The sequence below is a fragment of the Vombatus ursinus genome, unplaced genomic scaffold, assembly GCF_900497805.2.
Source record: "Vombatus ursinus unplaced genomic scaffold, bare-nosed wombat genome assembly UNPS02014821.1, whole genome shotgun sequence".
NCBI classification, from domain to species: domain Eukaryota; kingdom Metazoa; phylum Chordata; class Mammalia; order Diprotodontia; family Vombatidae; genus Vombatus; species Vombatus ursinus.
In genome coordinates, this window is record NW_020954599.1 from 13821383 (window position 1) to 13846561 (window position 25179).

A 25179-nucleotide genomic window follows, 5' to 3' on the forward strand; every position below is an offset into this window, starting at 1 on the left:
AGTGAATAAGAGTGCTGGAGTCAGAAAGATCTGAGTTCAAATCTGGCCTTAGACATTTCTTAGCTGTGTGACCCTGGGCAATTTAATTAATTTCTCTCTGCCTCAGTTTCCTCATCTGTAAAATGAGAATGATAATAATAGCACTTACTTCCCAAGGTTGTGAGCATCAAATGAGATAACATGTAAAGTGCTTAGCACATTGTCCAGTACATGGTAAGCACTTAATAAATGTGTATTTCCTTGCTTCCTTTTATAAGTATTTACCTTAATAGGTTGTCTTTACATTGTGGCTGTTCCTAATGAACCTATGGATGTATTTGCTTACATATCATTTTTTTTCAGAGAACGAGGGGCCAAAGAAACAAAGCTTGGGTAGTAGTAACCACCATTTTTTTTTGTTTGTTTTTTTAGGCAATTGGTCTAAGTGACTTGCCCAGGGTCACACAGCTAGTAAGTGTCAGGTGTTTGGTCTGAGGCCAGATTTGAACTCAGGTCCTCCCAACTCCAAGGCCGGTGCTTTATCCACTGCTCCACCTAGCTGCCCCTAGGAACCACTTTTGATTTAATAGCAATTGGGAATGAAAATATATTTTAATTTCAGATTCATTAAGCCAGTTGATCAGCCTGAATGCTAACCAAGATTACTTGCCCAGGTAGTAAGTGTCTGAGGCCAGATTTGAACTTAGGTCTTCCTGAATCCAAGCCTGGCAGTCTATCCACCGAGCCACTTTAGCTGTCCTAGTCTAGTAGGCCTATAAAGGGAAATGCTACTGTAAGGGCTGGTATTGCCTGAGCTAATGTAGCATTGAAGCTAAACCTTGACATTTGGGTCAGATTATAACGGTTGGAGATGGGTGAAGGGGGAATGTTTGAAGAGAAGTGTTGAGATGAGAAAATAAGATGTGTTGAAGGGAGAATTACCAGACCAATTCAAACCAAGAAACATTTACGAAGCACCTACTATATGGAAGGGACTGTACCAGGTACAAATGATACAAAAAACAGGGGAATCCGTGTGTCATCATCTAAAGACAGCTGCCTCAAGAATACCTTGGGCTCCGGTCTCTTCCCTATCCCATTCATGCCTGTGTGTCTTGGAGTACCAAATCATTTCCTCTCAGTGCTCCAGGCAGTCTCTCTAAAATGACTAGATGTTGCAGAAAAAAAAGGTACTGACCTCCTTTGGAAGAAGGCATTGAGAGCTCCCATGTCTGATACCCCCCAAAAAGGGCATAGGCACAAGAATAAGAGACAGAGTTTACCTTCTAATGAGGGGCTTAAATTCTAAATTAAAAGTTACTTCTCTGAGAGTTAAATGCCTTTGTTTACTGTAGTGAAATTAAAATGTGATACTAATGAAAATATCCATTTCTGGAAAGTGAATATTGATTTTATAAGATATTAACTATTTTCTAAAAAAATTTTTCCCATTTCTGCTGTTTTATTAAGAGAGGTTTTAAAATTTCTTTTTCTATTCATTAGACTGGCTTTACTAATGGATGATTATAGTTTTGTCCATCATATTTAGAGTTATTCATTCATTGTTAAATCTCTCCATGTGTTTTCTTCTCTCCACATACAGAGCTTGAAGGTTTCATCACAGACTAATTTCTTATCTCGAGCATGGTGGTTCCCCATCTTCTATTTTTTTGAGAAAAACATACAAGGCGCAATTCCTTGCTGCTTCTCTTGGCCATTATCCTGGCCACCTGGCTGCTTCAAATCCTCCTGCAAAAAATACTCACGGGTTCAGAAAACAGGAGAGGACAATGAAAAATCCACTTGAAAGGAGGAATCATCAGGAAAAAGGCATAGGCTCTAAGACCAAAACGTTTCATGCTATAACCAAAGGTAGAGTTTTGTTTTGTTTTGTTTCTTTAATAGGATTGACTGGTATGTGAAGAAGTGGACCAAATTTTGTGTAAATGATTTGAAAGATAAACAAAGTATTGTCCCATGACATGGTGTTTATTTGTCTAGAAAAAAAAAAAAAAAAAGACTTCTGCAGCTCTTTACCCATTGATGATGAGACCCAGGACTGTGACTGACCAATGAGGTTGTAAAAGAGGTGCCAAAGAACACATCCCTTCCATCCCTGGTCCCATTTCATTCTTTGCCCTCCAACAAAGCCCTTCCCCTCAGAACTTAGAGCGCATTCCTAATCCTCCCCTCTCACCCAGCACAGCAGAATTTGGTGGTGTTTTAAACATATTATCAGGCTATATATATAGCTACAGTATGAAGGAAATAGTAACTCAATGTTGGGAAGTAGGTGATAGCATTCTCAAGGCTTCTCATTGGAGCCTCAGTGAGGGTGACACCCGTCATTCAAGGGGATGGAAAATTCTGGGCAAACTGCTGCTGTTTTCACTGCTTTTGGGAGGGGAAAGGATAGCTTAGAACCCTGGAATAGTCACTGTTGCTACCACCCAATGAATAACATACCTACCACTTTATACATTTTTTTTTTTACTGGTGACTTTATTTTTTAAAATAATGCTAGGCTAATGTGCTCCAACTGCAAACATGTCTGGCAACATCACAATGGTTTTACAAATGTGTAAATACTACATTTTTAAAGTGTATTTAATAGACATCAAGAAAACAATACTGGGATATTCGTGACAGGACAATGAATTTTGCTTCCGTGTTCTGTCCACTAGGGTGTTTGAACTGTCCCTGTGCAGAAAAGGTAGATGTCATGGATTAAAAAAACACTTGTCAAGTCCTCTCCACAAGTTTACTTGTGTGTGGACTAGGTATAGACTCTAGCAATGACGAAAGATCTCTGGTCACACTGAATTATGAAGGATCCTTGTTCTAAATATTTACCTCGTCCTTTTTGAAAACTCAAGATAGATGCCTACAATTTTGATGTATTCTTGCCTTTTTTCAAAAGACTCCACTAGCCAGAATATACTTAGACAGATACTGTAGTGCTTTAGTCCTTACCCAGTCAGAATGGTTATTACTTGGTGCTGAACGAGTGTGTGACTGTTATATCTACACAGTGACTACGTGTTTGTTTATAGATTTATTTAATGATGTAATACAAAACAGAATGGATTTTTTCTTTTCAATCTTAGCAGACCGCATTATTTAACACTAGAATATCTTTGGCTGATCTCTGAATTTATTTCCTCACATGTTTGAGGGCTATTTTTAAAGACTTCCAATAAAACCCAGCAAAAAGAAGTAACCAAATGTGCAGTAATACTAGTTGTTAACACTGGGGGAAGGTAATACCAGTATGAAAGAAATATGTTTCCTCCCTATAACGATGACGGAAAAATACAATAAAATTTTCATCATTAGCAAGATCAGTCAGCCTTTATAGATATATGATAAATAAACTTTGAATTACTTCAGTTTATCTCAACAAAGCACAAAATGTCCCCCACTCTACAGCAGTCACTGTCGTCATCCTTGGTGCTAAAATTCTCTGAATGTCCTTAGTGTTACTGCCTCTCTATAGTGGGAAACGCAGATTAATTCAAAGAGAACTAACTGTCCACCAGTCAGCTCACTTTAAATAAGAATTATAACCTAAACATTCTTGGTAGGATTTTAGACACAAGGGTTTGGCATCACATTCAAAATAAAGTGAACAGACAAAAACTCTGTAGCCTACACAGAGGCTACATGGTGGCCTGTCTTAGTTCCACAACATTTTCATCACAATTTTTATTTATTGACAGATTTGTGAAGGGGCCATGGTAGACTGCTCAGAAATCCTTTCTCTCCCTAGGAACTAAAAATCACTGCTGCCCAAATAAAAGAAAAATAGACAGTCCCAGAAGACTTGTAAATATTTTGCTGCTATCCAGACACTGGGGGATTGTTTTTCCCATTGGACCTCTAATGGAAGTGGAAAACATACTCTTTTTTTTTTTCTAAAGGCAATTGGGGTTAAGTGACTTGCTCACGGTCACTCAGCTAGTAAGCGTCAAGTGTTTGGTCTGAGGCCGGATTTGAGCTCAGGTGCTCCTGACTTCAGGGCCCGTGCTCTATCTACTGCGCCACCTAGCTGCCCCTGGAAAACATACTCTTATGTGACATTTGGTCCTGATCATAGTTTGGATGCCCACTTTTTCCAGGTGACTTACAATTATTAGGCTTAAACAAATTCAGTTTCAGTTTTAAGAGTTAACATTGTCTAATAAGGGCCTTTGTAGCTCCTTTGAACAGATTTTACATTTGCGTCAATCCCAAACAAAAACTCCATTGTAAAGATAGTTAAAAACATGTCGCCATTCCCTTTTCAGGTCGGTCAAAGGATTTGTGCCTTCATCCTTGGGTATTCTGCCATTCAAAAGCTCTTTGTGTATGCTGTAATTTAATAGATGAGGGAAGGGCATGTCTCAAACATTAAGCATATGGAATGTTTAGGGAAGCGATAGATAAGAAATGGCAGGTGTTCTGCCCAAAGGAATCACAGCAAGGAAACCTTGGAATTTAGCCCCAGATATCATCTTTGGAATTGAAAACTTGGGTCCACTGCCCTCACAATATTTGTCTGTCACATCAGTTCTGTTTATTGCAATCAACCAACTAACCACTTGGAAGTAACTTATAGAGTAGAAGCCTGCTTCCAAATCTCACACACAATTCTGTATGGAACTTCTGGAATGGAATTTCATATGGAAAACAGATTTTTCAGCCTGTAAAAATACCCTTCCCACTATCTCTGAAAGTAGAACAAACCCGTGTTCCTTTCAATCTCATGCACTGGTATATTGAGTTCTGCCTGCGATGATCATAAAGTTGAGGGAAAGTTTATTGACCTCCTGGAAAATGAGTTTTGCAGTAAAACTAGACTATCTTGGGAATATCGAGACACAGAGTATTGGTCACATGGTAGCTTTGGCAAAAGATACTTGGTGTATATTCCACTGCCCTCTGGTGGAGATATCACATACAACAAGATCTTCTGGTTTTGATCTATTGTTTAAGAACCCCAATGAACCAGACATTCTCTTTCCCCTCCAAAGACAGTCAAACCATCTTCCCAACCCTTTTTTCATGTTTATTTTTTTTTCAAACGAACCTCTATAATTGCTTCCATCATTGGCAGTGACCCCAGAGAACAGAAAATAGGAGTTATTCTAATGGCATGTTTAAATTGGTCTAGAGAAAGAAAGGTCAAAATCCACTTTGAGTAGAATTTCTGCAAGATAGATGTGCTCCTAGCATGCATGATCATTCACTTTGAAAACATTCAAACCATCTTTTAACTCAATTCCACTTTCAAAACATTCAAACCATCCTTAACTCAATGACACCAAGCCTCATGATTGGCTTTGAAGTAGTCAAAAGCCTCTGTTGGCTTTGAAATAGTCAAGGCAAGCTTACTGTCTTTCTCATCGTACTGGGTTTCTTTTTTTCTTTTCTATCTCACAACTTATTTTTTCAAATTGAAATATGTTTGAAGAATTTTTTTGTTTTGTTTTGTTTTGCACAGTTAGTGAAAATTACAGGTTCAAGCTGGTCTTACCATTCACTGCTATGGGTTTTTAAAGGAAGTGTGAAAAGTCTCTTGAAGTATGAAAATACATGACCAAGTCAAGCATATTTTACAAAAGATGTTCTATTTTGATGGCTTTGCTCTTTACGTGCCTGTGAAAGATATTTTCCTGATATTTTATCAATGCCGTGTCAGTGCTATAACACATCTTATTGGCCTTGAAGAGATGTTTTTGTTTATAAAGCAGTGATAGTGACATAAATACCATCCCCCCCAAACAATGCAAATCAAGTCAGTGACCCAATCAGAGTTGTGTTTGGCACAAGTGCCTACCTTGATATTTTCCTACTGCTTACTAGGACCTATTATACCCACTTAATGCTGTGTGTTCTAAATGAATCATGAATGGAAATAGGTCTTTATTGTGTCTCATGAATTAAAACTGTGCTGTTTTCAGAAGGAAGGAAGAAACCATCCACATAAGCTAATCTAATTGCCAAGTTGGAATACTTTATTTAATTTACCTCCTATGCAATGAATAATGCTGCAAAACATGTGGTTATGTTACAGTATACCCATAAAAAAGATTTTAAGAGGTAGCCAACTGTATTCTTTTGGAAACGTACTGTACTGTTTCAATGTGTTAAGTGCCTTGTAAAAGTACAATTTTAGGTCTATTCTAGAGTATGTTATTTTCCTGACAAATATTTTTCATTATAAAAAGGATAAATATATACTATATGCTATTATATAACTTATAGTTTTATTAAATGTGCTCACATTTTAATCAAAAATCATAAGTGTCAGATGTTCATGTTTCCTACCCAAAAGTACCATAAGCATCAGTCTAATGAATGGAATTCATTTTCAAGGTTTTTTTTAGGGAAAAGAAGAAATGGAAAGATAGTTCATTATCTTTAGAAGTGCATTTTTGTCATGACTGTGCATTTTTTTTCGTATAAACACATTTCAGTTGTAATTTAGGGGTGTGAATGCAGTATATACATACTCCTAAAATGCCAAAGTTTCACTTTTTTTTTTTAAGTGCCTAATGGTGAGTTAAACTAATTTATGTTTCAGCACTACAGAGGACAGATAACATGCACACCATTTCTAATTCCTTTGGTTTTGCTTTTCATTTGTTTTATTTTTTAAATGAGACGGTATACTTTGTATTTACCCAATAAACGACAATGAGAGATGAATGGTGTTTTCAAAATTAGTGTTGTGATTGTGTTTCTTTCTCTATAAAGTGATTTGAAAGATGCCTATTTTTAACAATTTGATTTTGCAAATAACGATTTTGTGTCTTGAAAACATGGCTATCAGAGATTTTGTACAACCGAAAAAGAAAGAAAAATGGCCTTAGAGAAGAGGGGAAGGGCTTATAGGATGTATCCTGGAATCAATACTGAATCAGCCCAATTCTAAATTCATCCAATTACCTTTGGCCTAATGACATATACTAAGGTATTTCCCAAGAGGATCTGTCTTCCAGATGTATACAGTCATGCCGTGGACAAGGCAGTGGCAAGACTGGCTTGAATTGTAGATTATATACTTGAAGAGGGTTTCCTTTGAGGTGTTATCTTCAATGCCAGTGCAATGGGGCCTCTGAGTATCACAATTGGTTAAAGGGATGAAAAGGAAACTGGACCAGCCTGTGGTTAACCTCACAAATTATCATGACAAAGATAGCCTTTGCCTGGCCTTATACTTATGCAGAGGATGGGTCCTTTGTATGATGGGGTACTATAGGAAATCCAGAATTTTAGCAAGCAGGCTGGAAGGTTACAGGGTTTCTTTCTGAGAGTTTACACATGATCAGAGCTCAAGGCTGACTTTAGACATTCATCTGGGCTTTAATTTGCACACACATAACCAATAACCATAACGGACAACTCATGTGTTCCACTGATGCCCATATAACGTCCAGAGTTGAAAAGGACCATACATGAAATGGACTCTCTGAGGGCACAGACAAAAATTATCGTCTAAGTCATAAATGATAAGTTGGGATTTACATTATTAGAAGAAATATCAATATTCACTGAGATCATCACAGACTTATGGGAAATATGGAGAAGATGTATTGGTGAGAAGAAAGGCAACAGATCTGTTACACTAGGCTAAAATCTGCCCCTTTTCAATTCTATCCATGTAGTTCTGACTTCTGGGACCACTGAGAATAAGCCTAACCACTCTTATCATGTTCCTTTCCTCTCCCTTTCCCATTCTCCTCCTTATCTTCTCCAGTCAAAACATCCCTACTTCCTTCAACTGAGCCTCCTCACCATTCTGGTCACCTTCCTGGTCTACCTTGTCAATGTCCTTTCTGAAATGTGGCACCCAGAATTGAACTCTTCCCCATTTTGAAACCAGATCATTTGTCAGTTTCCAGTTCCTTTTGTAGTTTTTCAGAGTTCATTAATGATGACTTAACAATCACATCTCCTAGTGTTTCCATATCCTAGGATGCAGTTTGTGCTTCATAACTCATTCATCCAGGGCAGCTAGCTGCTCTCCTAATGTCTTCAATTCCCTGTTAACCATTTCTCTATCCTTCCTAGTTCAAAGATTAATGAGATGAAGTTAAAAATGAGTTGAATATTGCCTCATCTTCATTATCCATCATCATTGACCCATCCATCCTGAGCAGCAGACCTTTGTCTTCTTTTATTCTACACTTTCCCTAGGCATAGCTTTAAAAAAAAAAAGAAGAGAAAACATTTTGTGGTCATTAACTTACCTTGGCAGTTCATTTTTACATTAGCTTTCCTGATATTATTCCCATAAGACCATGCTGTTTTTATTCGTCCACCCTTGGCTGACCTTATCTGCCTCTTCCATACCCATCCATCAAAAATGTCTCTGAATCTACTTTGGCTTCTTTAAGTAACTTTCCTCTTTTCATAGAAATACCAAATCACAGCATCTCAGAGTTAGAGACTTCAGAGGTCATCCAATCCAACCAGTACCTGAATAGGAACCTACCATATGAAGACAATAAAGAGCACTGGGTTAGGTGTCAGAAGAAGTGAGTTCCAATCTAGACTATCCTCCTTAGCTTTGTGGGGCCCAGGTTGCTAGGTGGCACAGTGGATAGGGCACTGGGCCTGGAGTTTATTTACTAGCTGTATGACCATGGACAGATCACTAAATAACTGTCTGTTTTTTCATCTGCAAAATGGGGATGATAATAGCACCTACCTCCTAGGGTGGTTATGAGGGTCAAATGAAATATTTGTAAAGTACTTAGCACAGTGCCTGGCACATTGTGGGTGCTACATAAATATTAGTTATGATGATGATGACATTAGGCAAGTCACTGAAACTCTTAGAATGTTGGTGTATTTTCCTCCTTCCTAATTTTCCTCACTATCCTTCTCACCCTATTTAACCCCATCCCTCCTCATTAATTTACTCACTACCTTGCCCACCTATTCCTTAATCTCCTCCCTCCCTTATCCACTCTCCCCACATTCCACCTTAATCTACCTTTCTAAGAATTTCTCCCTTATCCCCTCCCCTTTCTAATTCTTAATCTACACCCCCTTCTAAAAGTCCCTTCCTTATCCTATACCCTCATCCTTTTGTTTCTCTCTAAATTTAGAAGACTTTTATTCTTTTCTATATCTAGAAAAGTATAAAAGTCTTCTAAGTATGTATAAGTACATTTATATTTCCCTCTTTAACCCATTTCTAAAGAGAATAAGGTTCCAGCACTACCAGCACTCCACCCCCACTTGCTTCTTCTGTATCAATTCTTCCTTTCATGCCTCATTTGTATGAGACAGTTACTCCTTTTTTTCTCTCCCTATGCAGTTTTATTTTTTAGAATCGGACCATCATACACAGTTCAGCCCAAGCCTTTCTTTCAAACTACCCAAATAATAATGACAGTCTCAACAGTACTGATAACATTTGCACATATAGGAAGTAAACAATTTGACCTTATTGAGTCTCTTATAATTGTTCTTTAATGATTACCTTACATTTCTCTTGGATCTTATATGTTGAATTTTGCATTAAGTTTTGCTCTTTTTATTACAAATACCTGAAAGTCTTTCAGTTCATTAAATATCCTTTTTTTTTCCCATTCAGGATTATACTTAGCTTTTCTGGGTAAGTTTCTTTTTATCATAATCCCAGTTCTTTTGCTCTATGAAATATTGTGTTCCAAGACCTATGGTTCTTCAGTGTAGAAACTGCTAGGTCTTCTGTAATCCTCATTGTAGCTCTATGATATTAATTTTTTTTGTTTTACTTGTTGCTTGCAATATTTTCTCCTTAACCTAGGACCTTTGAAACTTGGCTATGATCTTCCTCTAAGTTTTCTGATCTCTTTCAGATGGTGATGGATTTTTTCTATTTCTGATTTACCTTCTTGTTCTAGAACTTCAGGGCAATTTTCCTTAATAATTTCTTATAATATTGTATCAAGATTCTTATTTTGATTGTAACTTTCAGCTGGTCCCTCTATTCTTATATTATCTCTCCTTGATCTGTTCTCCAGATCACTTGTTTTTCTGATGAGATCGTTCACAATCTCTTCTATTTTTTCATTCTTTTGATTTCATTATTTCTTAGTGCCTTATAACATCATTAATTTTCCCTTACCAATTCTAGTTTTCAAGAAAACTTCCTTAAGTTTTTGATTCTCTTTTTCCAGTTGGTTGACTTTCTTTTCATAATTTTCTTGGACTGCTCTTATTTTTTCCCTAATTTTTACTCAATTTCTCTTGATTGATTTTTAAAGTCCTTTCTAAGTTATTTTGTTGGGTTTTTTTGTTTTGTTTTGTTTTTGGTGGTTTTTGGAGGCAATCAGGGTTAAGTGACTTGCCCACGGTCACACAGCTAGTAAGTGTCAAGTGTCTGAGGCTAGATTTGAACTCAGGTCCTCCTGACTCCAAGACTGGAGCTCTATCCACTGCACCACCTAGGTGCCCCTTTTTAAAGTTATTTCAAGAACTCTTTTGGGGCTTGTGACAATTTGATATTTCTCATTGAAAAAAGATTGACTTTTTTAGCTCCATTATCTTCCTCTGAATATGAACCCAGATCTTCTCTATCCTCATAGTAGCTATGTATGGTTGGGTTTCATTCTCCTTTGCTTACTCACTTTTATTTTTATTTTGTTTTGTTTTGTTTTGTTTTTACAACTTTTTACAATCAGATTCTAGTCCCAAGGTGTGGGGAATGATGCCCCAGGCCTCAGGTCCTTCTTATTGTTATTTTCTGAGTTCTGTCCCTGGGCCCAGCCTTGGGCACTCCTCTCTTCCTTTGAGCTATGGCCAGGGCCCCCAGCCATGCTATCCCGAAAATGATCTTGAGTCCCATGGTCCCTCTGGTGGCTGCAAACTTCAACTGTCCTCTCTGCCCTGGAACTGACACCAGCAACTCTACTCTTTTGCAAATGCCCACAGTCAGCAGGGTCTCTACCCCTCTGCTACCACACTCACCAGGTGTGTGCTAGCTCCTTCTCTTCTAAAGCCTCAGCTGGGGACCATATCTGGTCAGCACAGCTGTGCTTAGCATCTCTAGACAGTGGAATGTCCTTCCATCAAAATTATTTTATTACTGGCTAAGAAATAGAGTGATAGATCGGTGGAATAGCTTAGGTACACAAGACACAATAGTAAATGACTATAGTAATCTACTGTTTACTACTATAGTAATCAACAGTGAAAGGTCCTTCAGTCTGAGCCATCCAACCCCCACAATATCCTTGAAGTAAAAGTTTTTGAGACTGAGCTACCTCCCAACCCAGCTGCCCCCAGGGCTTGTCATTTGTTTATTCCGGAGTCAGCCTGGAAGTATTTGCCCTTCATTAAGGACAAAGCAAGGGCAAACCTCCAGCCCTGGAGGTTGAATCTTTTCTGGGTTCTTCCCAGATTGTCTTAGGAGGACAACTGCTTAACTCCAATTTTTATTTCTGCTGCTCTGTGTTCACTTTGAGGCAATGTTCTGTCTCTTTGTGAAGGAAATTTGGAGAGCTTAAAGTTTTCTGTCCTACTATTCCATCTTCCCAGACTCCTCTCTAAAAGTTATTTCAATTAGGTAGCATCTTTAAGGGCATCTAGGTGGCTGAGTGGACAGAGTGATGGGTGCTGAGTCAGGAAGACTCATCTTCCTGAGTTCAAATCTGGCCTGAGACACTTACCTAGAAGTATGACCCTGGGCATTCCACTTAACCCTGTTTGCCTCAGTTTTTTCATCTGTAAAATGAGCTGGAGAAGGAAATGGCAAAGCATTCCAGTATCTTTGCCCAGAATACCCCAAATAGGCACGCAAAGAGTCAGACACGACTGAAAAATGATGCCACAACAACAAAAACCATCCTTAAAAAGGCATTTAGAAAAGGTTAGTTCTTTGAAACTTAAACATTGTAAACATTTCTCTTTAAACTAGAGAACAGTAAAGCTCATCAACTGACTATTCCTGGTCTACACAGACAAGACCAGTTAGATCTGCCTAGGATATAATAATTTAATATTTGATATAACATTTAATAGCTTAATATAATATTAATATGTTTGTGTACTATATGTTTAATAAATGTTTATTTGGATCAGTGAATTGACTCTTTAAGCCAGCTCCCCCAGGATGTCAAAGCTGCTGCAAAGCCCCTTCTGCTTTTCTTTCTCAAGCCAGAGGGGGCAGTAGAGAGCAACAAGGGCTTGTGAAAAGCTTTGCCTTCCATTACAGGGCCATCTCCAGTCATCCTGATCTATATCTGGTCACTGGACCCAGATGGCTTTGGAGGAGAAAGTGGGGCTGGTGACTTTGCCCAGCCCTCCTTCACTTAAATGCATTTCACTTGCATGTCATGGCATCACCTCCCTGATGCCATGTTCTTCTTCAAGAAGAAAGGACAAACGGCAACCTCTGTGAGTAGTAATAGGAGCTGCCTCACTGGGGCAACTGGAACTGTCCAGTTGGGCAACACTGCTCTTTCTTTCTTTCTTTCTTTCTTTCTTTCTTTCTTTCTTTCTTTCTTTCTTTCTTTCTTTCTTTCTTTCTTTCTTTTTCTTTCTTTCTTTCTTTCTTTCTTTCTTTCTTTCTCTCTCTCTCTCTCTCTTTCCTTCCTTCCTTCCTTCTTTCCTTCCTTTTTCTGTCTTTCTTTCCTTCTTTCCTTCTTTCTTTCTCTCTCTCTCTCTCTTTCTTTTTCTCCCTCCCTCCCTCTCTCCCTCCCTCCCTCCCTTCCTTCCTTCTTCTCCCTCTCCTCCCCTTCCCTCCCTTCTCAGTCCACTCTCTTTGGTGCCCTTGAAACTGTGTTTCTTTATACTCACATTTTTCTAGTTTTTAATCAATAAAAGATTTATATATCTCTTTATAACGCTAAGCTGTTCCCACACAAGCAAGGCATTGCTCCAAAAGTGTTAATAAGGAGATCTAAGTCCTCACAATTACACTACAGATTATTTTCTCTACAAAGCTTTTCAGATCCTGTCTGAAAACAATGTTTCTTTGTACACATATATTAGCAATGTATAGTAAAACAAAATTATTTTTCTCACATGGGATATCAAAATGTTCATCCACAATAGTGGCAGTATTCCATATCATTTGACAGTCAATATAAATCTATTAGACAAAAACACTTTTTTTCTGTCCCTTTCATTACCAAACCACCCAGTTATCCTAAAGAGCAGTATATTTTATGCTAGACCAGTAACAGGCTATCTTCCAGTTCAGAGTTTTAGGGCAGTTGAGTATAGTCCAGTTAGTTTTACAGTCAGGAAACTTAGGTTCATGTCTCAACTCTTCCTATTAACATTTATTGTGTGACCCTATGAAAGTTCACTTAACCTCTCTCTCTGTTTCCTTTATCTATAAAATGGGAATAGTAATATTTATACAACCCGCTTTACAGGATCATTGTAAGAAGATGACTTTCTACACTGTGCTACATTTACCTACTTTAGAGGGTTATTGTAGCAACCCAAGTTCCCGGCTGATTTTCAAAGCTCTTTGGAATCTGAGCTCATCCTTTCTAACCAATTTTATCTTGTTATTTTCCACCTCCAATCCTTTATCTCCATCTCCAATCCTACCCCGCCTAGGGAGTCCCACTGTACATTATAGACGCTAACTTCATTCCTACCCCCTTGTCTTTTTATCAAGATGTTTCTCCCTCGTTTGAAATGCCCTGTCCATAATTCTGATGGTTCTTTAAGGTCTAGTTCAAGTTCCACTTTCTCCTTAAAGCTTTGATTGCTCCAGCTACATTATTATCTGAGCTTTCTCTGGTCCTTTTCAGCATTAGAACATGAGAATCTTCACTTTCAATTACTATTTAATATTTTTTTAATCACAGTTTGGAGGCAGGGAGGGGAAAGGGTTGACACTGAATTATTAAACCAAGTCAATCAAATTTGTGAATACCAACTTTGTTGGTTGACGGTTGTAGTGTAGTGGATGGAGGGCTAACCATGGAGCCCAGAAGACCTGGGTTCAAATACTGCTTAAGATACTTGTGTGATCCTGGTCAAGTTGCTCGATGACCCCCAAGATCCTTCCAGTTCCAAATTGATGATCTTGTGAACAGAGAACTGTATTAGAAACTGTGGGTGATAAAAAAGGAGGGTAAGACAGGCTTCTTGACCACAAGAATTTAAACTCTTGTCAGAGAGGTAAAGTTAATGCCCATGGAATACTTATCCAAAAGGAGGAGGAGGAGGAGGAGGAGGAGGAGATCCAGTTCAAAATGGCCTACAGGCATTTAGTAATGTATAGCTGTAGCATAATGATGGGACATATAGAGAAGAGGTGAGTTCTTGGCATAATGAATGATTTTAGTAAAAAAGTTTTTGTTGTGATCATTGGCGTAGGAAACAAGGTTGAATAGGTAGAGGATGTAGCTACGTTATGGACTGCTTGAAAGCTAGGCAGAACAAATTGGCTTGATGAGAGTGGCAATAGGCCATTGCAGGCTTTTGGGGTGGGGAGAAATATGATGACAGTAACATTTAATGAAGATTACTCTGGCATCATTATATAGGATGGTCTAGAAGACTAAATGACAAATATTGTACAGGTTACCTTCCTAGGAAAGTGGCTGCTATAATCTAGGCCTGAGGTGATAAGGGCCTAGATTTATGGAGAAGAAAGAATGGAGATAAGAAAAAAATGCAAAAAATCAATGAGATTGAATGAGACATTGAATATAGGCAGTGAATGAAAGGTATGAATCAAAGACAAATCAATAAATCAATTCAAAGTGCAAATCAAGGGGCAGCGAGGTGGCTCAAGGAATAGAGCACTGGCCCTAAAGTCAGGATGATCCGAGTTCAAATCTGGTGCCAGACACATGATACTCACTAGGTGTGTGACCCTGGGCAAGTCACTTAACCTTGATTGCCTTGCCCCCCCAAAAAAGTGCAAATCAATTGAAAGAGTTAATAAAAGGAGATAATCGTTCACATGGGTTATCTATTAGAATGTACACTTCTTGAGGGCAAGGACTGTTTTTGGCCTCTACTTTTATCCCTAGCCCTTAGCACAGTGTCTGGTATATAGCAGGTGCTTAGTAAATGTTTATTGACTGACTGACTAATAATAGTTCACATTTATTCTTCATTAGGATGTATGCTTGAGGGCAGAGACTTTTTTGCCTCCACTTTTATCCCCAGCACTTAGCACAGTGCCTGGCATATAGTAGGCATTTAATAATTTAAAAAAAAAACTGGCTGGCTCACATTTATCATACTACTTCATATTTTACAAAATGCTTTATTCACCGCAACCTTCCTCAGAGCTTGTATTACCTAGATGAGAGCTTTCCTGATTTCCCTTCCACAAACCCCCATTACTCCGGCCTCCTCTCCTTCACATTTTCCCTCCTCCCCCCCAAAATACCCCTACTACCTTGCATTTATTTTATATATATCTACAATTGGATGATGCTGGGTACTGGTACTTGGATGGTAAGCAGAGCTGGGTGCCCTTTCTTGGCTGGCTCTCACCTTCATATGGGTAATGCCACTCTTTCCCAGCTCTGCCCTTTAGGTGTGACTTTCTTGAAATGCCCGTGGCTCCAAATCTTGGGGGGAAAGGTTTTCCTTTCAAACCTACCTAAGAAAGAACAAAGGGAATAGGAGTTAACTAAAGTGATTGACTCCAGCTGCATTACAGACCTTCCCCCCCCCCCCCCCCACTAGGACTGATGATGCTAAGGTGTGTCTAGTTATTGATTCAGACTTCTGTATTCTTTTTCTTCTTTGGGGAAGCTATAAAAATATGAATAAAATCTCTTTTGTTTATTTCACCTCCCCTCCCCCAATTATTCCAGGGGAAAAACAATCCCAAAGGTAATAATATCTGTCTCTCCAGCTATGAATCTCACCATTGCCTCTCTCTCAGTTGCATTTACTCCAAGGGCACTCATAAATTGAGGAAACTGGTTTCTTTTCAAACAAATGATAGCTGCCTGAACAGAGGCAGATTGTTCATCTCCCACATACTTAACTCCAGTAAAAACTTGAAATTTTCATCAGATGGAATAATTATCAAGAAATCCAACAGGGAACTGCAGTAAAAGTGACTTCTTCTACCCCAGACCTGCACAAAAATTTAGCCAGAAGTCCACGGGCAAAAGAAAGGGGGACTGGATAAAGCCAGGGCCAGCACAGGCATCACATTTACTTCTGGTGTAAGGGGTGGGCTGTTTAGTATTCAGGCTGGCTAAGGATGGGATAGAGCTGAAATGTACTGCTTCCTTCTACATATTATCTGTTATCTTGGTCAATATCTATGACAAGAAACAAGTATCCTTTCAGAACCTTAATGTCTTCAAAGGGTATTTTGAGGGAATTCAGGCTTGTGCTGGAGCTAGTTCAAACAGGCCCAGCTGATTGTCAAATTTTCAGTGCGATGGCTTCTACCTCAGAAACTTCCAAACACTATAAATCAGGTTATGATTTATTGCTTTCTTGATTGTCTAGATGTAGGGAAGTTTTGGTGAAAATATTAATAATGCAGATTAAATTTAAAACTGTATACTTTGTAAGATGGGTGGGAGGAGGAGGGGTCCCTCCAAGAGCTGGTTGTTAAACATTTGTCAGCACACCTCTGGAATTAAATAAGTTAAAACAGATGACCACAGGATGGATTGATTCTGTTCTTAGGGTTTGAAGAGAAGGAAGAAAAGAACAAAAGGAATGTACTAATGTAGAAAGGAGAAAAAAGGGATGAAATGTTATTTTTTTTTATAGTTGGTACATGTGAGAAGGGTATAAAAAATGGAGGAAGTAGGGTGGAGGGCAATTGTCAAATGAAAGTTACTCTTACCTGAAATGGTCAAATGAGAGTTGAATACATACCCAAATGGTTTTGTGTAGAAATGCATCAAATTCAAAAGGAAAACAAGGGGGGGTAGGGATGGAGAGAGATTAAGAATACCCAGAGAAAATAGCTACAAAGCAAAATAAACCTCCTGCTCCCTAAGGGGGAAATTAAAAGGGGAAAAAACAAACAAACAAAAAAACTAGAATCAATTAGGGAATGTCTGAACAAAGTACGGTATATAAATGTGATAGATATTACCGTACTGTAAGAAATGATAAAAGAGAATCCTGGGCAGTATGAACTGATGCAGAATGAAGTAGGCAGGACCAAGAGAACAACATTGTAAAGCAAAGCAACTTGGAAAGCCTTAAGAACTCTGATAATGCCATGACCAGTCATATCTTTAAAGGACATAGAATGAAATGTCAGCCACTTCTTGACAGAGAGGGGATGAACTCAAAATGCAAAAAGGGACATGCATTTTTGGACACAGCCACTACGTGGATTCATTTTGCTTGAATATGCTTGGGAGGAAGTGGGGAGTTGACAAAAGTGATGCCCCAAAATAAAGGGCCAAAATAAACTTTAAAAAAATGCACAGAAGAGAACAGAAAGATATTCAAAAGGAAGCACAATTAGGACAGCTTTGAAAGTAACAAGTAGAATCATAAACTTTTTTCAAAAAGGAGCTGTTAGGAAATGGAGATTCACCACTTCATATATAATCTAATTTTTTACATACATGTAATATGTATCTAATATATATCTAAACTTACACTCCTCTCAAAAAAAGAATATGTATGTATATGTGTGTGTGTGTGTGTATAAAACATAGTAATATAGTATGATATATACACATACCCTTTTTGGATAGAAGCAGTATATAAGTTAAGCACAAAATTAAATTTAAAAAATAAAACATGGCAAAATAGAAACTAAAACCAACTCAAAGATCAAAGATTGAGAAAGCAGGCTCATTTCTTTTTTGAGAAAATGAATTGGCATAAGGGAAGCAGGGGACAGGAGAACAAGAATCACTGGTTCTATCTCAAGTCAAGTCAACAAGCATTTATTAAGCACTTACTGTGTACCAGCAGGCACTGTGCCGAGTCCTGGGAATGCAAATAATAGCAGAATGAGCCCAGTGTGCTGTGCCTGCCTGCTGTGGAAGTGGCTTCAGCTCAAATTCCCATTGGCTGGCGGGGGTTCTTATTCTTTCTGCAACACCACTCTCAGTGTCCTTATCCAAAGCTTCTGTTCTTCTGCTCTGTCCTCCCAAAGGATGCCTTTCAGACACAGTCTCTGCCTATTCAGTCACTAGCCCAGGACACACTGAGATTTTTGTCCTGACCAGCAAGCATCTACTTCTAGCATCCGCTGCAACTCCTTGGCAACCCCCAGGGGTGCTACAAGTATATCTGATATATACTTACAGATGTTTATGGCTCTTCCCACCCTCACTCCCCAGTAGAATGAAAATTCCTTGCAGGTAGGAACTATTTCAATTTGGTCTGTTATAGTCCCAGGTACATAGTAGGGGTTTAATAAATGCTTGCTTGCTTAAACATGATGAAGTAGGTAGTGAGTATATCATTCTCTTCATTTTACACAGGTAGGAACTGAACCACAGAGAGATTAAGACTAGTCCAGACTTGTGTGGTAAGGGGCGAATGCAGGAATCTAGCCCAGGTATTATTACTCTGGGTCTATTTCTCTTTCCATTATAACACACTACCTTCCAGGAAGGGATACACACAAAGGGTGAGGAGTCAATAAGGCACAAATTAAGAACTGCCTGGTTTTAATGATCCAAGACAATTCTGAAAGACTTGTGATGAAAAATGCTATCCACCTCCAGAGAAAGAACTGCTGGAGTCTGAATGCAGATTGATGCATACTTTTTTTCTTTATTTTTCTTGTTTTGTTTTTTTGGGGTTTTTTCTTTTTTCCTTTTTTTTGGTCTGTTTTCTTTCACAACATGACTAATATGGAAATATATTTTGCATGACTATACATATATAACCTATATAAAATTGCTTACTTCTTAATGAGAGGGAGGGAGTTTGGAACTCAAATTTTTTTTAATGTTAAAAATTGTTTTTACCTGTAATTGGAAAAGAAATTAAAAAAAATGTTTTTAAAGAACTGTCTAACTTAATTGTCCTCAGTGGCCCAAAGTGGTATATGTAGGATCAGCTTTTGAGAAGAAACAAGAAACAGGGATTTTGGAGGAAGAGAAGGGGCTGATTTATTTATTTATTTTTAAATGACCAACAGGCAATATACAGAAACAGTATAAAAAGCATTTACATTCCTTTTAAGCCAGTATTTTAAAGTCTCTCTCAACTGTAAGTTCTCTGTTCATGTTCACTGACTTTGGATGGGCACGGTGCTCAGTGTTTACTTCCTGGGGGTTTGAAAATCTGTAGGACAATTAAGTTTTCCAAATGGAAGGAATTGGACACTACTCCTGCTAACACGATAGGCACTCAGACATTCTAGAGCTACAGTTTCAACCTTTTTTGGCTGATAGCCATGCCTAGCAAGAAGCCGTTTGGGTTGGAAAGTTAGCTTTAAAATACCTTTCTGGCTTCAATGAAGAAGAAAAAAAATCCTAGTACCATCTTTGCTGAAATTTGGAGCATTAAACATTTTACATTTGATTAGTATTGATATTAGACTAGCACCTCATGATTTATTTATTTCACCAAACATTAGCCACGGCATCATAAATCACAGTTATCATAGAGTATAGCTGGAAGGGACTTTAGAGACCAACATGTCCAGCCCCTTCATTTTACAGACGAAAATCTGAGTCTGAGAGAAGTTAATTGATTTGCCCAAGACCACACAGTTGGAGAGTGTCTTAAGGCAGAATTTTAACTCAAGTTGTCCTGAGTTCAAGTCCAGCACTTTATCCACTGAGCCACCTCAAAAGGCATTGGGACAAAGTGGACATTCCATAGGAGTTTCTAGACTAATGGAGAGAGGGAAACAACATATATACAACTAACTGGGATACAAGAAAGAGTATGATAAGTGCAAAGGAGCAGTATAGGGCCAGCAAAGGGCTATGGGAAATTTGAGGAGAGGACATTAATCCAGAGTGGAGAGGGGTGCTAAGAAAGCTTCAAGGAGAAGAAGTGGTAGGAGACTTAAGCCTCCAAAAAAGAGAAGGAACTTTCTTCAAAGATGAGAAAGACTGTGTGTGTGTGTGTGTGTGTGTGTGTGTGTGGGTGTGGGTGTGTGTGGGTGTGTGTGTGGGTGTGGGTGTGGTGGGGGAGGGGTGAGAGGGAGAATAGTGTGAGGAAAGGCATAGGGAAGGAAAATGGATTGGGGACAAGATGGAAAATACTCCAGTTTGACTGAAATCTAGGGCACATGAAGGGAAAGACTGTGAAATTAGGCTGAGAAGATTGGTTGGAGTCAGAATGTGAAGGGCTTTGAATGCCAGTGTTACGAGTTTATACTTCACTTTGTAGGCAGAGTAGAACTAATAAAGATTTTTAAATAAAGATAAAAGTTTTAAAATCAGAGCCTTTTGTCAGAATAATTACTCCAGTTGTGGTGTATTATTTGAAGAAGCAGATAGCCCAGTTAGGAGGCCATTATAATAAATCAGAAGTAGGTAATAAGGGCCTGAACTAAAATTTCTTCTTCTTTTTTTTTAGCATTCATTTAAAAAATTGAGTTCTAAATTCTCTCCCATTCCACCCCTTCCCCCCTCTATTAGAAGGCAAGCAATAGGATATGAATTGTGTATGTGGAATCATGCAAAACATTTCCATAGTCTCCATGTTGTTAAAAAAAAATTAAAAAGCTAGAAACACGGAGTAAAAAAGGATGCTTTGATCTGCATTCAGAGATCATCAGTTCTCTCTTTCTTTGGAAGTAGATTTCATTTTTCATCATAGATCCTTTGGAATTATCTTCGATCATTGTATTGGTCAGAGTAGCTATGTCCTTTATAGTTAATCATCCTTACAATATTTCTGTTACTGTGTAAAATGTTCTCTTACTTGCTTCACTTTGTAGGAGTTCATAGAAGTCTTCCCAGGTTTTTCTGAAACCATCCTGCTCATCATTTCTTATAGCACAACAGTATTACGTTACATTCATATACCGCAACTTATTTAGACATTCCTCAACTGATGGGTATTCCCTCAATTTCCATTTCTTTGCCACTACCAAAAGAGCTGTTATAAATACTTTTGTACAAATAGGTCTTTTTTTCCTTTTTCTTTGATCGCTTTGGGATACAGACCTAGTAGTGGTGTTGTTGAGTCAAAGAGTATGAATAGTTTTATATCCCTTTGGACATTGTTCCAAATTGTTCTTCAGTATGGTTGGACCAGTTCGCAACTCCACCAACAGTGCATTGTATACCTATTTTTGCACATCTCCTCCAGCATTTATCAATTTTCTTCTCTGTCATATTAGCCAATTTGATGGGTATGAGTTGTTTTAATTTGTAATTTTCTAATCAATAATGATTTAGAGCATTTTTCATGTGACTATTGATAGCTTTAATTTCTTCTTCTGAAAACTGCCTGTTCATATCCTTTTTGAGGATTTTTTTTTTTAGGATTTCTGTAATAAAATCATAAGATTTAAAACTAGATGGGACCTTTCTCTAGCCAAACCCACCTCATTTTACAGATAAGGAATCTGAGGCCCAGAAGAATTGAATGACTTGTCTAAGGTCACACAGGTAATAAATAACATTAAATGACATTAAAGAAGAAGCTAATTACTATTGCAACTTTGCTGCTGCATCCTAAGGACCATGGAACTTGTCTTGCAGCTAAACCTTCCGTATGTATTGTCTCCCTTCTTAGAATGAGTTCCTTGAAAGAGAGACCATCTTAGCACAGTGTTTTTTGCACATCATAAGTGCTTAATAAATGCTTCATTCAGTTATTCAATAGAGCTGAGACTCAAATCCATGAACTCTGAGCCCAGATACATTGCTATTTCCACTACCCTGACCTTCCCTTTTAATGGTGGTGTGAGGAGGGAGGAGGGGACAGTCATGATATAGTCAAGGTGATATCAACAGGGCCAACAACTATTTGGAAGAGAAGGATGAGAAGGAGGTAAGATTCAAAGATTCAAGTATGGATGGCTGAAAAAATGGTGGTGCCATCAACAGAGATACAAAGGTTGAGGGGAGGGGCAGATTTGAGTGGGAGGAAGGAATACATTTAGTTTAAAGTGATAGCGTGGTGTCCAAAATAAGATATTCAAAGCACATTTGGAGATACAAAAGCTCTCAGAAAAGTTGAGAATGTCTAACTGATTTGGGGATCAACATACATGCTATTCAGAGAAAAGGCAAAGAGGAGCTATGAGAAGAAATTAAATTTGTATAAGAGAAGGCCAAGGCAAACCAATATTACATAGGATGGTGAATGTCTCTCTTCAAGAACAGATGGGTTTAAAAAGGGAGTGGAAGAGGAACTGGGGTTGCAAGAGGAGGCATACAAGCAAGGTTTTGGTTGCTTAGCTACCAGCAGAGGGGAAAGAAAGGATTGAATGAATGATCTACACCAAGTAGGAAGATTCTGAGGAAGAAAGGGGATTGAGTGAACTGAAAGCTCAATATGAGTAAGCAGTCTGATGTGGCAGACTAATTCAAAACATTAATTCGATCTTAGAATTCATTAAGAGAGGTGAAGCTTCTAGGAAAAAGGAGATGCTGCTGACCTGGTCAGATCTGATATAGAGTATGACAATCTGTTCTGGGCATCACAGTTTAAAAAGAACATTGATAAGCTAGAGAGTATTTGAAGGAAGGCAACCAGGTTGGTCAAATGCCTCCAGTCCATGAACATATTGATCAACTGAAGGGACTTGACATACTTAGACTGGAAAAGAGAGAACTCAGAGAGGACACGGGGCATTTGGCCAGCTTCTCGAGAACCTTTATCTGTGTCTTAGGTGCGAATTAGCTGCCTCCTTCTTCCCACTTAACTGAACCTGGGTCGGAGCGAGGCCTCTGCGTCAGCCTGCAGACCTACAGCCCTGGGTCAGGACCCAGGGAGAGCCCCAGAGGGGTGGTGTTTGTGTGAGCTAGAGTTGAGAGCAGGACATCGAGAGCAGACCGGAACAAGGTTGCGACCGAGATCCATACAGCACCGGCAGCGGGTGCAGCGGCTGGATCTCCCCTCACCCCATTCTGGTGGCGTCACAACGCTCAACTGCAGCGTCACAATGGACTGGGGAAGAAGAAGAGCCGCTGCAGCCAATCAGAGTGCTCGGCCGCCGGCTGGCTCTCCTCCCCGCCTCCCTCCTTCTTTTTCTTTTCTCTTCTCTCAGTGATGACCAGCAGAGGAGGAGGAGGAACTGGAGGAGGAGGAGGAGGGGCAGGGCGGGAGCGGGTGGCCGAGGTTATAAATACCCAGAAGAGGAGCCCGCAGGCATGTCCTCCACTGAGGGGGCACAGGCCCCGGGCCCGGGGGGCTCCCCGGGCTCTCTGCGGCTGTTCCAGGACCCGCTCAGCTGCGCGCTGCTGCTGCCGTTGCTGCTGCTGCCGCTGCTGCTGCTGGCCTGGGGGATCCTGCTCGGCCGCCAGCGCGGGGTGCCCCCGGGTCCCCGACCCTGGCCGCTGGTGGGGAACCTGGGCTTCGTGCTGCTGCCCGCGGCACTCAAGAGGTGGAGCTCATCGCTGCCATCGCCTCTGCGCTGCCCCCCCAGGCCCCGGGAGCCCCGTCTCTCCAGCCCCCAGGTGATCCTGGCTCACATGGCCCGGCTCTACGGCCCCATCTTCAGCTTCTACCTGGGGCCGTACCTGGTGGTGGTCCTCTGTGACTTCCACAGCGTGCGCGAGGCTCTGGTGCAGCAAGCCGAGGTCTTCAGCGACCGGCCACGGGTGCCGCTCATCTCCATCTTCACCAAGGAGAAGGGTAAGAGCTCGGGACGTGGAAGGAAGGATCCCTGGCACTGCCAGGAGCGGCGATGGGGATGGAGAGGCACTGCGGGGTCCGGTGAGACCTGCGGTGAATGATGGGCAGCCGGAGGCCCCGAGCTAAAATCCTATCCTTATGGCCTTAAGCAGGGCTCTCTGGGCCTCAGTCTCTCCCAATGGAAAACGAAAAGGTTGGACTACAGATGAGCTCAGAGGTCCCTTCCAGGATCCTATGAGCTTGTGCCTCTTAAACTCCCAGAAGTACCGTTGTGACACCTAGGCTGGAGAAGCTGGTAGGCAGTCCCTGGAGTCTTCAGTGAAGGGTGCTTGCAGAAAAAAAAAAAAAAATCTTCTTTCTCTTTCATTTTCTTTTCCACACCCACATCCTGGCCCCATAGGGGTGGGGAGAAGGAATGATCAGAGGTCACACTCCTTCTCTTCCCTACTGTCTCTTTGACTAATCTACTCCGGATGGTGTGGTACCCCTGCCGGGATTTTCAGTGCAATTCAGAGGATGCTTTAGACTAGAGCCTTCTAGCTCTAGTAATGGACTTCTTTTGGCAGTCTGGTGGAGCTTTTGGACTCCTCAGGATAATGTTTTTACATGTATAAAATAAAATATATAGGAATCCAAAGGAAACCAATAATAGTGAAATATAGTTATCAAAACATATACATTTTTAAGAAAACAAGCTTAAGTTAGTTACCTGGGTTAAAACCTCTGCTTTAAAAAAACCTGTAAGATGAAACTGGTTGGAAAGTTGTAGGGATGGTGAAGGAAGTAGAGGAAACTCATTCAATCCCTGCTCCAACAGTGTAAACACTCCTCTTACCCATTTTCAGCAGAACTGGCACTTTCTGAAACTCTTCAAACCCCCCCCCCAACAAAAAAAATCCTTCATGTTGAGTCATTTTTATAAATTTATCTGGAATGCCAATCTAGTAAAGTGAATATAGGGAGCTGGCTTTAGAACCAGGAAGACCTGGGTTCAGGTCTCACTTCTGGCACATAGAGTCTGTGTGACTTTGGAGACATCACTGGGTATGTGTGCCAGGTGGCCCTCTATGAATTGGTAGGTGGTAGAGCAGGTGCTGATCTGCATAGAAATACCAATAAAACCACAGGAAGAAGTGCTCATGTGAAATATTCTTGAGTGCAAATAGGCCATGTTCAGTTAGTGAGTACAGGTGTCCATAGACGGTTAAAGGACATAGTCTATTTTCCTTCTGCTTCTGGGTAAGAAATTGTAAAAACAGGTGGCAAACTTAAAAAGCTTTTCTATTCCGGTCCTGTTTGTTAAAAGCATAACCAGTTAAGTTTGCATACGTGTCCATAGGTAACAATGGTAACAGAAGCATTGAGGAGTTCAAAAAATATAAAACTGACTTGAAGCAGCTTTGGGACTCATTGGAAAATGGCTTACAGCTCCTGGCTACAGGAGATAACTTTTATTCCTGATCACAAACTCCTTTCTGGGTTTCATATTTTTTTTTTCCAGTTAGTCAATAAACATTAAGC

At 39.7% G+C, this 25179-nt stretch overlaps 2 protein-coding genes and 1 long non-coding RNA gene across 5 annotated transcripts in view; 2 read left to right on the top strand and 1 right to left on the bottom strand.

Moving 5' to 3' along the window:
- SGMS2 (sphingomyelin synthase 2) overlaps positions 1-3199 on the top strand; it is a 108113-nt gene extending 104914 nt beyond the window's left edge. For all 3 annotated transcript variants that reach the window (XM_027837465.1, XM_027837466.1, XM_027837467.1), the window contains one exon: positions 1583-3199. In XM_027837465.1, coding sequence (XP_027693266.1) covers positions 1583-1786 — 204 coding nt within the window. In that variant the 3' untranslated portion in view covers positions 1787-3199. The remainder of the gene's footprint in view (positions 1-1582) is intronic.
- A 9519-nt stretch (positions 3200-12718) lies between these two features.
- LOC114024533 lies at positions 12719-24241 on the bottom strand. Its single transcript, XR_003566912.1, has 3 exons — positions 23544-24241; positions 15433-15541; positions 12719-14031 (listed from the first exon to the last, which is right to left on the bottom strand). It is a non-coding gene; the product is annotated as an uncharacterized LOC114024533 (long non-coding RNA).
- LOC114024532 (cytochrome P450 2U1) overlaps positions 23149-25179 on the top strand; it is a 47730-nt gene continuing 45699 nt past the window's right edge. The window contains exon 1 of the mRNA XM_027837567.1: positions 23149-23658. Within this exon, the coding sequence (XP_027693368.1) occupies positions 23175-23658 (484 nt within the window). The 5' untranslated portion in view covers positions 23149-23174. The remainder of the gene's footprint in view (positions 23659-25179) is intronic.